Consider the following 16,982-nt stretch of genomic DNA (forward strand, 5'->3'; position numbering starts at 1 on the left):
AATCGTAGCTGCAGACTCATGTGAAGCCAGCAGTGGAGGCTTGAGAGGAGAAACAGGAGTAGGGCTAAGGGCTCGGGCCTGACGGTCCCACTTGAAGGCTGTGCGCACAGGCAGGTGACTAAACCTCTCTGAGCTTTGCCGAGAACAGTGTGGACTCAGTGAGTGATGCTAGTGGTCAGCACATTGTGGCCCACAGTGGGTGCTCCGTCAGGGGCTGCGATGATCCCTGATCCTAGACTCATGTGGACCTGGTCCCGCCCCCCGGAGGTGGGGTGAGGGGTGGCGTGCCGGGAGGGCGCGTGGAATGCGCAGCGAGAGCCAGGCCTGGCCCTGAGCCGGCCTGTGGAACTTGGCAAGTCCATCAACTCGAGGAGACTCCTGGCTTTGCCGCCCGTGGGAATGAGGACGCCCCTCAGGGGCTGGAGGGCCTCAGGGAAAACATCTTGGGAACGAAATCCACTAGAGGGTCCTGGCCTCTAAACAGAGACCTGGGCTACAGACCCAGCTCTGTCCCCTCACTGCTGGGTATCGTCGGGGAAGTCTCTTAACCTCTCTGGGCTCAGTTTTCCCGTCTGTAAAAGGAGGCAACTGGACCCACAAGACACTTTCCCAGATTCCGTGAGCTGGTGGGGTCTGACCTAGTGCAGGGTTCTGTGCCTGCTCCTCCTGTGAGGCAGGACAAGTGGCCATGAGCCCAAGGCAGGCTGGGACCATGGGGGTGGGAGAGGGATCCTTTCTGTCTATGGCCAGCCTTCTCACAGCACGTGGGGACGGGGCCTGAGGCCTGTGGGCTCAGCAAGGGGCGCTGAGTGTCCCAGAGGCCCGAGGAAAGGCTGCCTGACCCTGGGCAGCTCCCGGGCCCTGCCTGCCCCCTGGCACCCTCACCTTGATCATTTGCGAGAGGTCGCCCGCGTCAGCCAGCTCCAGCACAATGTTCAGCTCGTTGTCCTCAATAAACGAGTCCAAGTACTTGATGATGTTCGGATGGTTCAGTTGCTGCCCAAGGAGAGAGAGAGAGAGAGACAGACAGAGTCAGTGAGAGATGGTACAGCCTCAGTGCCTGCCCCGGGCTGGCACCCCCCTGGCACCCACGAACGCGGCCCTGGCATTTGCTGGAGAGGTGAGTGTCTTATGGAAAAGGCCTGTGCTTGGGAGTCAGGCAGAGCTGGGTGACGCTGGGAAAGCTGGGTGACATTCTGCATCTCAGTCCCAGTCTCCTCATCTGTAAAATGGGCACAGTGCTGTGAAGATTCGATGAACACCCTTGAAACGTCCAACAAAGTGACCAGAGGGAAGGACAGAGGGCAGGGCTGAGAGTAAAGGGCGCATCAATATAAGGTCCCCTCTTCTTGGAATCTCTGCACCCAGGGCCTCTTGGATCTGCCTCCCGCGCTGGGCTGCATCCCCTGTGCTCAAACACGGTGCCGAGCCCGTGAGTATGTGAATCCGCTGTGTTCCAACATGGCCGCCTTCCCGCCCTACGCCCAGCGGCCTCGGCACCGGGAGGCCTTGGTTTCGGGTCCTGGCATGAAAATATGAACAAGTCGCCCAGTGGCCCCTCTGAGAACGGCGTTTCCCTTTGTTTTGCAGGAAACACCTCCTGCCCTGGCACTTCCTGTTGACTTCCCATGGGCAGGCGGGACCTGGGTCGGCGGCCTGGGAAGGGGCTGGCGTGGCCCTCCCGCGACCACAGGGCTGCCGCTGGCAGAGCACCTGGCACACACCAGAGCTACCTGAGCTCCTCCAGCAGCCGCTCACTGTTCCCCGACACCTGAGGACGGCACAGCTGTCCTCACCCCCTTGGACAGATGAGGTGACCGAGGGCCCGAGCAGTCAACAGCTCGCCCACGGCCACACAGCTCGTGAGCCAGGGCGTGCCCGCCCCTGAAGCCCACGGTCATCGGCACTCAGCTGCCCCACCCCAGCGGGCCAGTTCACACCACGCCCGCCTGCTCCACCGAAGGGCTGTGCTCACACGTTTCTGCACCCAGGGACCCGAAACAGGCGGGCTCAGCTCAGTCCACACGCGTGTGCAATCCCTTACTCGGTGTGGATGGCACACGTGTGTTCTTGGCCAAGGGTGGGGGGGGGTGACTGGGACAGCTAGTCACCAGGCTGGGGAATCAGGAAGAGTCCCCACATCACAACAGGCTTCCAAAGTTGACCATCATGTAATAGTTTAAATGTTATCTGAAGGCCTGGCCAGTGTGGTTCAGTGGTTGAGGGTCGACCTATGAACCAGGAGGTCATGGTTTGATTCCTGGTCAGGGCACTTGCCCAGGTTGTGGGCTCGATCCCCAGTGTGGGGCGTGCAGGAGGCAGCCGCTCAATGATTCTCTCTCATCATTGATGTTTCTATCCCTCTCTCCCTCTCCCTTCCTCTCTCTGAGGTTTGGCTCAGTGGATAGAGTGTCAACCTGTGAACTGAGGGGTCCCAGGTTCGATTCCGATCAAGGGTTCATGCCTGGGTTGTGGGCTTGATACTGGGCGTGCAGGAGGCAGCCAATCAATGATTTGCTCTCATCATTGATGTTTCTATTCCTCTCTCCCTCTCCCTTTCTCTCTGAAACCAATAAAAATATATATTAAAAAATAAATAAAATATCAGAAAAATTTATAGTTATTAGAAAAAAATTATAATGTTATTAGAAAAAAGTTATAATGTTATTTTGACCTGTAACAGTTGGAGTTAAGAACAGCTCCCTACAAGCCTCCCGGCTCCAGCCTTGTCACCATGACTCACCAAGACGCATCGTCACCACATTTAAGTCCCGAGTATGGCATCAGAGGCCACCACAACCTGGCCCCCCAATCCACACTGCGGGGGGTCCTGCAGCAGCTCATTTCCGCCTTCCAGGCTCTGGAACGGCCCCGGCCTCCGCAGGGCTTCCCCTGGCTCCGGGGCCCCGAGTTGGCCAGCAGTACCCTGAAGGGTCACCCTCTGCTGCCTGCCTTGAAGCCCAGGGCAGGGCCCGGCAGATGAGCTGCTCATTTGAAATCCCGCAGCTGTGGCTTTGAAGGATGTCACTGCCACCAGTAGCCCCCCTTTAAGAAGCTACGAAGAAAGGCTCTCCTGTTTCCCGGGAAGGGAGGAAGGCGCCGAGCAAGCACCTACTGTGTGCTCTGTTGCACCAGGCCCTCTTCAGATACTATTTTATTTAATCCTCTCAATCTGCCTACATCCTTTGAGGCAGGTGTTCTCACCATTGAGCAGATGCTCAGGGAGGTAAAATCACTGGCTTAAGGTCACACAGCTTGTAAATTAAGACACTGGGATTTGAACTGCTCTTCCCCCCCCCCCCTCCTCCTCCTCTTCCTTCTCCTCCTCCTCCATCACTTCCAAGATCTCAGCAGCATCCCACACCTGGGGGGTAGGGAGAGAGCAGCTCGGGCCAGGGCCAAGTCTAGCGCAGAATGTCCTATAACCTCTGACTCCAGGGAAGCCAATGCAGATGCCAGTGGGAAGAGGGAAGCGACCACAGTGCCACCACCATCCGCACCCTGCACGCCTCCCCCGCTCAGGCCCTGGGCCGCCTGCCCTTTACACGCCTGGCCCAGTCGGTCCTGTTCCAGCTCAAGGAAGGGCTGTTCACTGAGACCGTCCGCTCAGGGCTCTCACCTTCAGGAGGCCGATCTCCTTGACGCAGTCCTGCCTGGCCTTGGCGTCCATCATCTCAAATATCTTGGGCGAGAGGAAAAAGAGAAACAGGACGGTTAAAACCCCGCACCCAGTGTCCCGGTCAGCCACCTCCTTGCTGAGCGGCCCTACCCTGTGAGGACAACAGTTCTGCTCAGTGGCTCCGCCATGTGCCAGGCGCCATGCTGCCCGCTTTAGGCTGAATCCTCAGGGCGACTCCCACAAGGCAGGAAGTACTGTCACTGACTCACAGAGGAGACTGAGGCCCGGAGAAGCCCAGCGACTGGCTGAGGTCACACTGAGAGGTGGCAGCCGGGAAACACACGCAGAGCCTCAGTCTTCACCTCTGTACATGGGGCCAATAGCCCGAGCTGGACAGAGTGAGAAGGTGAAGTTCAGCCCTTGGCACCTCGACCCCTCCTGCCCCCGACCTCCAGAGCTCACTCAGGGTGGGGCCTCCCAGTGCCTCTGACTTCCAGGAACGAAGAGATGGTGGGCAGGCCCGCGGCCTCGTCACCAAATCCCTCACGACACAAACAAACCCGGACAAAAGGAGCCCGAGAGCCCCTCCTTGGGAAACAAAGGGCAGAACGTGGTCCTTTTCTGAACAGAGGCGCCCGTTTCTCCTCCGGGACCTGAAGCCACGTGCGAGTCCAGGATCAACAAGGAAACTGATGCCAGATCTTCCAGCGGGAGGCCTCCACCCGGCTGCCACCCTGTGACTGCGCCTGAGCCGCCGCCTCTGCCCAGGCTGCTAATCTCGTACGGGGGTTCGGGACGCTGCGGAGGAGGCAACACCATCTCCTGCAGCGAAGCAGCGTGCCAAGAGGCCCAGCGGCTCTCACTGAAATGCTTCCTGGCCAGAGTTTGCCGCTTAAAGCCGTCTGCTCAACCCCCTTCTGCCCTTTAGGAGGGACACGGGGGTTGGGAGGACACTCCAGCCCAGACGGACCAGCCAGTGCAGGCAGCAGGGTCGTGGGCCTTAGTCCTCTGAGGGCCTGGCGAGTCATTCCCTGCTTGGCACCGTTTTCCTCTTCTGGGCGGTGGGATGCTAGTCCTCAGCCAGGGCTGCTGTCAAGGCTCCGTGAGCTCCCAGCAGGCCCCCGTGCACACAGTAGGTGCTCAGGGCATGCTCAGTGTTTTCCTTTACTGCTCAGATGGAACTTTCAGGAGTCCGCCTGGCTCTCTCCATACCCAGCGAGCTGGGAACTAATTTCCCTCCTCTACAGAGGAACGGCAGGGAAGGGAGGGCAGGAGGGGGAGGGACTGGCCCCGGGCCGCCACGGTCAGACACAGAAGTGGGCTCCTGCAAGGCAGCTCTGACCCGTGGGGTCGCTGGCTCACCTGCACCTTCTTCAGAGCCACCGTCTTCCTGTCCAGCAGGCAGGTGGCCTTGTACACCTCGCTGAACTGCCCTCGGCCGATCTTCTTCTCGATCTGGAAGTCTGCCAGCGAGCAGCGGAAAGACAGGGCGTTCGGGTGCCTCTGGAGGGGGACAGAGGGCGTCGGCGTCCAGCCAGGCCGAGGTGGAGCGCTGCCCTTCCCAGCGCCCGTGGGTGAAGGGGGCTCTGATCGCCACCCGCTGTCCTCCTCGTCACCCCGACCCCCGTGCTCTCCACACCCGCCCCAGGTGCTCCCCGCGAGGACCCTGCTCTGCAGCTGAGAAACAGGCTGCTGGCTCCCCCACAGCCCTTATCACGCCCCCTCACGATCTGATCACTGGCTTGTCGGCTACGTTCTGTCTGCCTCCCCCCGCACCCCACCACGGGCCTCTCCAAGAGTGGGCTCCTGCCTCAGTGCCCTCCATGTCCCCTGAGCCAAGGCAAGTGCTGGGCCTGTTTGTTGAATGACACATGGAATGTGCTCCAAACTGGAGCTCAGTGGGTCTTTGTGACCGTCCACGGTCACTTCTGAGCGCAGCCGAAATCACACACCCTCAGACAAAGGTGACGTCAGCGCCTGGAGGAATCACACGTACTCAGGGAACTATGACACGCCGTCGTGTATGAGGACCTACTGTGTGTCAGTTACTGTACTGGCTGCTTAGACAGATTTTATGACTTACATCTTCGAACAGCCTTGTAAATTATGAATCCCATTTTATAAATAAGAAAAGGGGGGCACGGTCCCCCAGCCAGGCAGAGGGAGCCGGGACTTGAATGCACTGCTGGATGACATGGGGCAGGGACCCTCCCGCGCTGGGCCTCAGTTTCCCCCCTGGGACTTGAAGTGTTTGGAGGATGTGATCTCCCAGGTCCTTGCTCTGGGAAGCTGGGCTGCTTCTCCTCAGGATGAGTGCTGAGTCCCCGCACCGCCCCTCCCCTCCCAGGGCTGGCCCCAGAGCCCGGCTGCCCTGCTCCACACCCTCCAGGAAGCTCCCAGAGGACGTGGGTGACATCCCAGCCGGCTCGCTGCCGCTCCAGCTGCACATCTGCATATGCGATGACCCAGATTTGCATTTCCTGTCACAACCCATTCGACCTAATTAGAGGAATGAGCTCCTGTGGTGGGGCAGGTCACTGGGGCAGCAGCACCGGGTGAGGGTGCCTCCCCGGAGGTGAATGGGGCCCCTCACCGGGTGGCCTCGGCTCCGGTGGGGGGCCCTGCGGGACACAGGGCTCCCGGGCGCAGCCGCCTGAGCCAGCAGAGTCCTGACCTGATTTATCTCAGGGGCTGTGAGTGGAAAAGGAAAAGGTGACCTGAGCTCTTGCCCCGAAAGGCCAGGCCGCTCTCTGCTGCCACCTCCGAGGCCTTCCTTGTCCTGGGTCAGCCCCCGGCAAGCTCCACTCGTGCCCCTGCAGCCCGGGGAGGTCGTCCACAGCCCGGCCGCGTAACACCAGCCTCAGGATTCCACGAGGGTCCAGGGAGATGATATGGATTAAAGGGGTCCCTGGAGCTCTGAACTGCTGGGCAAACACGGGGCTGGGCCCGGACAGCTCACACCAGCGTGGTTCACAGTAAAGATCCTGTCGGCCTTCCTGGGAAGGCTCATCTGATGCTGTGGACGGCCCGTTAGGTCTGGGCCCAGACCGGCTCCTGGGGAAAATGAACAACCTCCAGGGACACTGGGGCCCTGAGCTTGGATTCAAGTCCAAGTTCTGCCACTTCCTGGCTGTAAACCTTAGGCAAACCCTTCTGGGCCTCAGCTTCCTTATCTGTAACCCCCAGGGGGTTGAACAGGTTAATGAAGGAAAGCACGCGGCACACAGGAAAGGCTGTGTGTTACTGGTGTTGGCGTTGGCATCGCAGATGTCTGTAGAACAGCAGCGCCTACTCCCCAGGCGGCTGGGACGGATGGACGGAGGCAGGGTGTGTACAGCACCTGGCCTGGCAAAGGCCTGGCCCAGGACACAGTGCAGGGCGTCCTCACCACCGTCCTCGTCCCCACAAGGGTCTGCCCTGAGGGGGTGCCCAGCTCTGGGCTCTTTAGCTGTGAAAACGAAAATGAATTTTACACTATAAGGGCAAGACCAACGGCCTATCATTTCCGCGCTGTGGGATGTCGTGCTGGATGTTTAACGTTTGCCATCTCACGCAGCCTTCATGGCCCCATTTCACAGATGAGGAAACTGAGGCTCAGAGAGGTCACTGACCCAATGTCACCTGGCTGTGGTCAAGCAGTGACCTCTGAGACGGTGAGCCAAGGGACTGCGCTCCCCCTGCCTCGCTCTGCCATGGGCACCAAAGGCCATTTCTGACTCCTCCTCCTCTTTCCCCGGGTGGGAGCCCTTTAGTTCTCCCCCAAAGGTAGAGGAGAGGGGGTGGAGGGCTGGGTAGGCAGTGGGGATGCTGACCCAGGCTCTGCTGCCAGCTGCAGGGGCCCGAGGGAGGAGGCCTGCGATGCCCAGGCGGCCACACCACCTCAGAGAGGAGGGGGCCTCTGGAGGTCTGGCTAAGGGGCCAAGAAGACGGCCCAGGTCCCCGAGTCACCTCTGTCCCCAGCCCACCCTCCCAAGGAATGCTGCCAGGCTTCTCGGGCCAAAGCCCGACGTACAGGGAAGGGGGTATCTTGGACACCCCACCCCCAGAGAGCGTGGAGAAACCCAGCTTTCTTCTCCAAGTCCGATCACATTAGGCCACAAATGCCCCCCACCCTGTGCTAATTGGAGTTAAAAATGTTTGAACCACAGTAAGCCTTGGCCATCGACAAATTCTTCTTCTTTTTTTCAAACAGGAGCATAAAATTACATGTTAAAAGTATAAAAATGCATTCGCCCAATTAATTTCCTGAAATCTCATTAAAAAATTTAGCCTGACTAAGTCAGACTTCTGACCTGAATTTTAATCGTCTTTACACTGGATGGGTCTTTTCCCCCCGATATTTGCAATGCATCATTAATTTTGAGGCAACCGTTTCTGTGATTTTAGAAAGCACACTTCATCAGAATGACATTTCCTGTAAACCAAGTTCACCTTTAAAGACATCTGACATCGTGTGGAAGGAACGCGGGACATGCGTACATGGCAACGCGTTTCCAATCCACGCTGCACGAAAGGGCACGATTTACAGAGAGTCCATATCCTCAGGCCCTAAGGAGGCCAGCGCCACTCGGCTCTTCACGATCTGGCTCATTTCAAACTCGAGAGGTGCACGCGGGCCACGCGATTGGAGTGACCCCGCCTCTGCACCTCCCAAGCTAACGGGCAAGTCATGTATCGCAGCGTCGCCCCCACCCCTGCAAACTGGAGCCCCGGATAAGACCCACTGCTCTGAGCTGGTGGAAGGAGGGGAGGAGGTAGGTGCAACCGCCACTGTGACTCTCTCGCCCGGACACCTACACGCAGCACCATGGGAACAGCGAGCGAGATGCCCGAAGCATGGAAGACTCTGATGACAAAACCTAAGGCATCTCCATTGTCGTGGCTCCCCAGGCCGACCCTCATTAACGGAGCTCGGAGCGAGCTGAGCTTAATTAAACATGCGGACGAGAGACTCCGGAATCAGCTCCCAATGACGGACAAGCAAAGACTGGAAGGGTGAAGCCACACAGAGCAGCAGCCATCACCCAGCGGCTGGGCACAGCCTGGACTTCCCTCTCCCTCCTCCTTCAGTCACCAAAAGCAGGTGGTTTTTCCCCTGGAAGTCTCTGAAATCTTCGCTCCGTGTCCAGCCTGGTTAAGGCTTAGGCATCGTCTCACCTCCTCGCCTCCTTTTCCCACCTTCCCTGCGCCTCGAGCCTCAGCTCCCAGTGATCTAAAACCTCAACCCCGTCAACTTCAAACCCACAATGGGCCCCCCGTCGGCTGCAGAGTCAATTCCAAATGACACAGCGCGGAGTCCAAGCCTTTCGTCATGACTGCTCATTCATTCTACCTTATCTAAGCACCGGGATTTAAACCCTTATCTAACCCGAGGGTCCTGCACCTTCAGGTCTGGCTCTTCCCTCTTCCTGGAACACGCAGACCGAAGGCAAAAATGAGACAAGCACTTGCTGAATTTACAACAAAGCAAAGACTTCTTGAACGTTAATGGCCATCGATATTTGGACATTAAATCTTATCTAACGACCATCGTTGGCTTGGGAATCTTTTCCTAACGGTTTGGGCCTGTGCAATGCTGTCCTCATCTCCTGCAGTCAGCACGTTCCTCTCTCTCTCGGAACAGTGCCGAACACAGCGGAACTTGGCACAGCCCATGCAGGTCTGCAAAGACTTTCCAGATGGAAGACGCATTAGCCAGGGCTTTCTCAGGCAAGAACACCGTCCTCCTGCTTGGAAATTCATATGGTTCTTCTGGGTCAGCTGAGCCTTGCCTTTCAATCCTGATGAAAATGCTCTGTAGCAACTTGGCAAAAATCATAAAGCGTAGATGCTTTTTATCAACTGCATTCATTCATTCATTCATTCATTCAAAACCTTAACAAAGGCAGGCATGTTCAGCTTTCCCAATTACTAGTATATATGAATTTCACATGTAATTCTGCTGTGCTCAGCAAACATATTTTCATATGCTGGTAGCTCTCAGAACTGGAAAGCTCCTTGAAATGAACAAACCATGTGTCTTGGGCACAGAAGGTTATTAAAAACCAGAGGGCTAAATTATTCTATCTGCACTGGGGGTATTTCCAACTCTGGGCTCTTTAGCTGTGAAAACGAAATTACATTTTAGAATATCACAATCAGATCAATGACTTCCCATTTCCGTAACACCCACGATGTGGGGTGCCATGCTGGACGTTTAAAGTATACCATCTCACTTAGTCTTCATGGCCCCCTTTTACGGATGAGGAGACTGAGGCTCAGAGAGGTCACCGACCAACGTCACCTGACTGGTGAGGGATGGAGTTGGGAACTGAACCCAGTCCGGTCCAGCATGCAGCATTCTCCCTGTCGGGGAGCCTCGCTCCTTCCTCTAAGGATGATTTTGGGGAAATAGCAATGCCTCCTACCATAAGGAAAATGCCCCCGCCATCATTTCAGTGTTTCTATGTCCTGAAATAGGCAAGGCTCAGGCCCCGATATCTCCTCAGATGGCATTTAAATACCAGACGAGGCGACAGGAAGTGCCAGACTGTCCTTTGTCCAACCCAACCGTCCGCAGACCCAGCGTCAACACCACTGTTCTTCCTGGTACTGCAAACCCGGCCAGATGCTGGCAGCACTGGGGCATCTTCCCCGACAGGCGCTGGCCAACGCTGAGTCATCGTATCTAATTACACTTAACTATGTCATTACCACTCCAACATGTGCGACGAGACGCCATGGCCGTTGCCGCCGCCGCAGCCCAGCGCGTTCTTGTTCGCGAAATAATTACGGGGCTCTCTCCTCTGCCAAACGAGGCTATAATTAACCCTAATTGCTTGAAATGCAACTGGCTAATTCTGGGAGATTAATCAAGGGGGACTCGATTGTTAGTGAATGACTTAATATGACAAATTGCTACATTACCCGAGGAGGCCCCGCTGCCCCGGCATCGCCGAGATGTCCTGGTGGACTCTGGACCAGCAGTGTCCACGGGCTGCCCAGATTGCTGGGATCCACCTCCCCAAATCCATCTAGGAAATGGGCCCCTGCACCTCAGCCAGTGACAGAAACGGAGAGTATCGATGCCCTTGGACCCTTGTGCCCTTGTGTGCATGTGCACACGCACTCGCACACACACACACACACACACACACACAGTTTCTCCTAGTTCATATGTCGCCTCTGCGTGAATCTGGCTTTGGGTCAGGTGCCTTGTTGGAGCTTCACTGGCTCCGAGTTTCTTCTGCATCCTTTCCTGTCTGACCCTCCCGTGAGATTGCGTGCTGGGTCAGAGCAGACGTGGGTCGTGTGCGTCCTGGGTGCACTACACGTATGCGCAGTGTATTAACTCAGCAGGCATGAGGGGCTCCAGAGGACTCTCTGTCTAAGGAGGGAAGGAGACCCAGGATCCAGTCCCCCAGTGGGATGTGCTCATGGCCGGGACCCAGGGCCTGGGCACAGGTGTGGAAGCAGCACAGAGGAGGGGCTGGGGTGGAGCAGAAGGCTCCCCAGAAGTGGTGGCGTTTCTGAGGCTGGAGGAGGAGTTGGGGAGGGCACTCCAGGCCCAGGGAACAGCCTGGGGTGTGCGAGCAGCTCCGAACCCCAAAAGCTGTCTTCAGAAAAGCTACGAAAGTCTGCCTGGTTCTCCGAGGTCTACACGGGGGTGAGGCAGGTGGAAGGAAACCTGTGATTCTTCGCTTTGCTGGTTCTGGATAAAGAGGCTGAAAGGGTCACAGTCCTGACCAGAAGGGAGGCAGACTTCGGCCCAGAGTAAGGAAGTTCTTTCTGACCCCAGTTCTCCCTGCCCATTTCCCCGCACCCTCCTTTCTCCCGGCGCTGCCACAAGCCCCGCTATGTCCATCCTTCTCAGCAGCACTGACCCTCTGAGACAAAGCGGTTCCATTCACATGGGAACACCCGGGGGCAGGCCCAGCGCCTGGCATCCCACCCAGAGAGGCTTCTCCGAGTGCCGCTGGAGGAAATGAAGGGCTGGCTGGGTTAGGCAGTGAGCTCTGCTCCCATCGCTGGAAACGTGCGCGAGGAGGCTCTGTCTGGGGGCTGCCCCCGTTGGCCAGGGCGAAGCGGCCTCAGGGATGTGTCCCTGGGAGACTCCCAGGCCCTGCAGAGAGAGGAAAGGGCTTACCTGTGGGTCAGGAGGGTGCGCGGGCCCCGGGGTGTGGCAAAGGCTGTTGGGGTTCCCTCCGTGGGGCATGTGGCTGGGCTGTCCTGCCATCCTGCATGCCAGCCTCACAAGGGCACGGGCTGCAAAAGAAAACGGGGGCTTTCTTATGTGTCTGCCCTTCCATTCCCTCCTGACAGCACTGGGACGGAGGAAGTGCTTCCACTGGCCCCATTTCACAGGGGTGTGAGTTGAGGTGCGCAGCAGTTAAGTACCCTGCCCGTGGCCACCCAGCTCAGAAGTGGCAGGCCTAGGACTTGACACCCTGCGTGACACATTTCCCTCCATTATGCTGTCCTCTTAGGTTGCTAGGATTGTCCCTAACGGATAGAGGGGAAACTGAGGCTCTGCAGGGAAAAGTCTAAAAGGTGGCCCCAGCCAGCCAGGGGGCACCAGATTCAACCCCACTTGTGCCAGACTCCAAAGCCTAGTTCTGTCCACATCGCTGTCCTCCAAGCCTCTTGGGGGTAATTCTATACCCCTGCACCCCAACATCAGTCCCACATAAACCCCGGCTGGCAGCCTGGGTGGTCAGGAGAAGCAGACCTCGAGTCAGACCACAAGCAGCAGCTGCAAGAAGGGCCCTGCGTCTCCATCCTTGCTGGACCCAGAGCACCAATCACTGGAAGGCCAAGGCCATGGGTCCCTCTCACAGTCCCGCTCAAGCCTCTGGGCACCAGGGAGCAACCCTCTCAACCTCCAGGGCTTGTCACATCAGAGGCTCCCAGAGAGCTTGGATGCTAGTCACCAGTTGCCATAGTAACCGCAGCAGCTGTCCCTGAGTGCCACCAGGCACCCAGGCCTGAGCTGAAGGCCTTCAGAGTATCACTCCCAACATCACTTCCACTCCTGGGGTCACAGGCAGCCTCTCCAGCTCCCAGCAGACAAGCACCCCTGGGGCAGGGATGGAGGCTCAGGCGCACAGAAGCAGAAGCAGCTGTGAGGCCGCAGGAGGACACACCCAGCCCTTGACCCTCCGGGTGCAAGGGGAGCGACCTCCTTGGAGGAAGACAGGCCTTCATTCACCCCGGCGTTTTGCAGGACCTTCGCGTCCAGGGCCCCTTCTCCTGCGTCCTCGGCAGGCCCAGCTCCTCCCTCTCACACCTTCCATCTGTGTTTTCGGATAACGCTGCTCTCCAGCACGCACAGGAGATGGCAGGGAGCGAGGCCACGTGGAGCAGGCGGCATGACAGGGACTGCAGGTCCACACAACCCCGGCTGGCAGGGCGCCGCCCGAGGTGCCTCCTGCCCAGCACGGCCCGGCCCGGCCCCTGCGGTCTCCTGTCTGTGACGTTGCCCAAACTCAACCAGTTTTGACTTCCACACACAGCATTGTATGTGGTTCATCCTAATGTATACACACGAAGGTAGAGCTCTTGCTGTCTCCTTTTTCTTATCTCAAATCAGTGTCACGGTGAGGGCACAGCGACGCTATGCCTGTTTTTCGGAGGCCTCTGTCCCCGCACGCACACCCCTGACTGCCTGATCGCTGGGCCTCCAGGGCCTGGGACCCTCCCCACCACGCCCTCCTCCTCTGCCTGGGCCGCTGAGGCCACTTCCTGAAATGCAGATGGGACCGCCGTCCCCTCAGCACCTGCCCACCATCTGTGCCCGCCTCCGCATGGAGCGCTCCCCCCCAGGTGACACGGTGAGAACCTGGGTACGAAAGGCCCCAGGATAAACAGATAAACACGCAGCTTCCCGAGGCAGCGCTGTTTCTCAGGGGGAAATGTGTGCGACAATAAACCGGATACAGAGGGAACGGAATGTAAAATGCGCATGAATTTTAAGATAAAACCCGAGGCTCCTGCAGGCTCTGCAGCTGCTTGGGGCTGCACCCCCAGACCCCTCGGGGTGACATGTTCACCGTCCTCTGCCCTTAGGGGGGCCTCTGGGAAAGGCGGGAGAGCTGTCTTCAGCAGGAAGGTTCTGTCTTTATCGCAGGAGCACTGGCACGGCCCTCGGTGCCTCGCTCACCTGCTCACCTGCTCACAGACCTCACATGCACCAGTCCTGGCTTCCCTTTCCCTCGTCCCCCCTCACACAGCCTCTGTGGCCGGCCAGCCTGGGTTTGTGCCGTGACCCTGTCACTCCCCAGCGGGGACCTTGGGCAAGTCACATGGGTCAGAGACCTAGGAGGTATTTGCGAAGGTCACTCCCACAGCTGAGCTCAGAGGCAGCGGCCTGCACGCCCTCAGGAGCTTCTCAGGCATCCCCGGCTCCTCACACAGGAGCCACGTGAGGGCCCCCACCCAGGCCTCATCAGAAATACTCATGATCAGCCAACAGTCGTGTGCACTCACTATGCTGGCCCTGCTCCCTACACTTCAGCTGTCAGCCCATCTCATTTGAACAATTCCACCGAATAGGGTCTCTTATGGTTCCATTTTACAGACGAGAAAACCGAAGCGCTAGGAGGCTACGAGATGTGCCCAGATCACACGGATCACAGGCAGAGGAGCCAGGACTCAAACCCACAAAAGCATCTTTGCCCCAAACCTCCATGTTGCGCTCCTCTCAGCCCTTCCCAGCATCCTCTTCCCGTCCAGGGGCTCCCCACTGAACGAGAATGAGATCTGTGCTGAGTGGGCCATGAGGGGCCACTTCCCCCCACGAGGGCCATGGTCCTTGCCCTCTGGGACGGCACCAGCTGCTAGGGCACTGCTGTCCACGCACCTTTCCTGCCAGACCCGGGGCTGTGGTGAATGACTGTTCCCGAGAGCCTTTCTGTCTAGAATGGAAGGTGCTGCACCACGCTCCCCAGCGAGGGGGAGGGGCCTGTGTTCCAGAAAAGCAGCAGCCAAGGAGGACCCTGCAAGTCACAGCCCCCCCCCCCCCCCAGTGCCAGAGAGGGGCCACAATCAAGGGGCAGAGGCGGGGAGGGAGGGCAAGGCAACGAGGCTCTGAGCTCCCGGGGGGCCAGGTCTTTCCCATGCACCCTGGGGCTGCTGGTAGACCCATCTCACCATGAGGAATCGGGCTCAGAGGGGAGGCTCAAGGTCGTGTCTCGAGTGAGCTACAGAGGGGCACGTGAACCCAGGCCTCACTGACTCCCAAGCCCCACCCACCCCCAACCCTCGGTCCCAGAGTCTCCAGAAAATTTCAGAGAATTTTCGTTCTTTTTTGTCTACACTTCAACAGAAACCAGACCCTTTAATCCCAGAAATTTCCTGCCAGAAACTGCTTCTTCGGGGGCTCAGACGCAGAAAGATCAAGACAAAGGGACTTGGAGGGAGGACATGGAGAGCCGGGCAAGGAACCACAGCGCATGCCGGCGCCTCCGGGTAACGCAGGGAGCTGCCGCTGCCGGGCTCCTGCCAAGCTGCTGAACAATGAGGAACAGGCTGCCAAGCCCAAGTCAGGGGCCAAAAATCCGTGGAATGTGAGGCCCAGAGCCGCAGGCCACACCGAGTGCCACCTCAAAGAGGGCCTTTCTTTGCCGGGAGCAAGGGTCCTGCATTTCCAAGGCGCTGTGGGCGCAGTGTGGCTTCCCGGCCTGGGCTCGGGACGTGTGTGTGTGTGTGTGTGTGTGTGTGTGTGTGTGTGTGTATGCATGCACGCCATGTCTACCAGACTCCCAGGGACCGAATCGGGAGGAGCCCAGGGGTTATTTGGGGTGGGCAACCTTTAAATACTCAGTTTCCTCGTCTGGAAAATGGGGCCAATAGTAAAACCCATCTCTGAGGGCAACTGAGAGGATTAAACATGTGACAGACATGAACGCCTTAGACCAGAGCCTGGCACACGCACCGCCCCGAGGCTTTAGCTGCTCCCACTGCCGCCAGTGCTGACCATGGGGCAATGGGGAGTGGTCGCCTCCACGTGCCAGGCGGGAGCTGGGGCTCAGAGACGGGCGTGGTCTTGCCCAGGGTCACACAGCTGGGAGGGACAGAGCAGGGCTGGGGGACCCCAGGTCGAGCTCTGCCTCCTGCACGGCGTGGCCTCTGTGAGATGACTGGAGCAAACACCTGCATCACCTACGGGAACTGCGGCCACCTCTGCCACGCCCAGCGCCCGGCTCCTCCCGCCTGGCCTCTGACGAGGCTCTTCCTACTGCAGGGAGTGACCCCCGGGGGACGCGGGGACTTGGGTTCCATCCTAGAAGGGATCAGCTCCCGCTGGGCAGGGCTCTGAGGTTACCCAAGCGGCCTTTCTGACGAAGACTGCTGTCTGGCCTTTGCCTCCCAATTTCTGGAAACTTCAGCTAGGGAAAGCCTGTCCCTCCTTTGTGCGCCGCCAAATGCCGCACCTCGTGGAGGCCGGCGGCTCCCTGGGGCCCTTACCCTCCCAGGGCCAGATGACCCAAGACACCAGGAGGCTCAGGCCAAGGACCGGACGTGGGGCAGGGTGGGGGGTACATGCGTGGGGGGCAGGGGTGTCGTGGGGCTTCTGGAAGTGCATTCTTATACCATGTGGGCACAAATTTTTGTCACTTTGCTCCCAAGCCCTGAGTGGAAACGGCGTGTCCCTGCCCTTTCCTGCACGTGTGTGTGTGCAGGCGGTCAGGGTCATCGGCGACCACGAGCTGGGCCCAGCCGGTGCTCAGTGCGTCCACGGAGGCAGGGGCGCCACTGCCCTTGTTTGGGGGTGAAGGTGGCGAAGGCTGACAGGTTCTGCCAAGCCCTCGGGACAGCCACCCAGGCGTCCTTGGAGGCTCGGCCGCAGCTGCCACCGGACCCTGTGCCGGTTTCTCAGAGGGAGGCCCCTTCTCAGTCCTTCCGGCTCATGAGCAGCATCACGGGCTGATTTCCCAAAGCAGGAAACCCGCTCCTGACTTCACACCCTCCCCTCCACACACACAGTTTTCTTTCCCCCAAATGAGGGACCCAACACCATGCAGGCCCCTGCGGCTGTTTCCACTTGACCAGCAGGCTCCTGGCGGCCAGTGCCAGGGATGGGTGCCCACTGCCCGGGGCCTTGGCCAGCTGGGAGAGGGCCGTGCCACAGGCCCGCCCTGCCCTCCGCAGCCCTCCGCAGTGGCGATCAAAGGCCCAGCGAGGAGACGGGCAGCTCCAGCCGGGCCCCTGGTGGTGTCAAGGCCGGACCAGCTTCAGCGTCAGCCAACATCCTTACCAAGCAGCCCCCCTGAGCTCAGTGATTTGATATCTTCCAAGAAGCCATCACCCCATTTTGCAGATGGGAAAACAGAGGCTCCACGGAGTCCCAGGTGGCTATTATCTACATTATGCGAGGCAGAAGGGA

At 58.7% G+C, this 16,982-nt stretch overlaps 1 protein-coding gene across 1 annotated transcript in view; it reads right to left on the reverse strand.

The window, feature by feature from the left end:
- NEK6 (NIMA related kinase 6) overlaps positions 1-11,858 on the reverse strand; it is a 31,885-nt gene extending 20,027 nt beyond the window's left edge. The window contains exons 1-4 of the mRNA XM_014462206.2: positions 11,745-11,858; positions 4,982-5,122; positions 3,620-3,682; positions 886-996 (exon numbers count right to left, since the gene is read on the reverse strand). Coding sequence (XP_014317692.1) covers positions 886-996; positions 3,620-3,682; positions 4,982-5,122; positions 11,745-11,834 — 405 coding nt within the window. The 5' untranslated portion in view covers positions 11,835-11,858. The remainder of the gene's footprint in view (positions 1-885; positions 997-3,619; positions 3,683-4,981; positions 5,123-11,744) is intronic.
- Positions 11,859-16,982: the final 5,124 nt, after the last annotated feature.

The sequence above is a fragment of the Myotis lucifugus genome, unplaced genomic scaffold (genome assembly GCF_000147115.1).
Source record: "Myotis lucifugus unplaced genomic scaffold, Myoluc2.0 scaffold_173, whole genome shotgun sequence".
NCBI classification, from domain to species: domain Eukaryota; kingdom Metazoa; phylum Chordata; class Mammalia; order Chiroptera; family Vespertilionidae; genus Myotis; species Myotis lucifugus.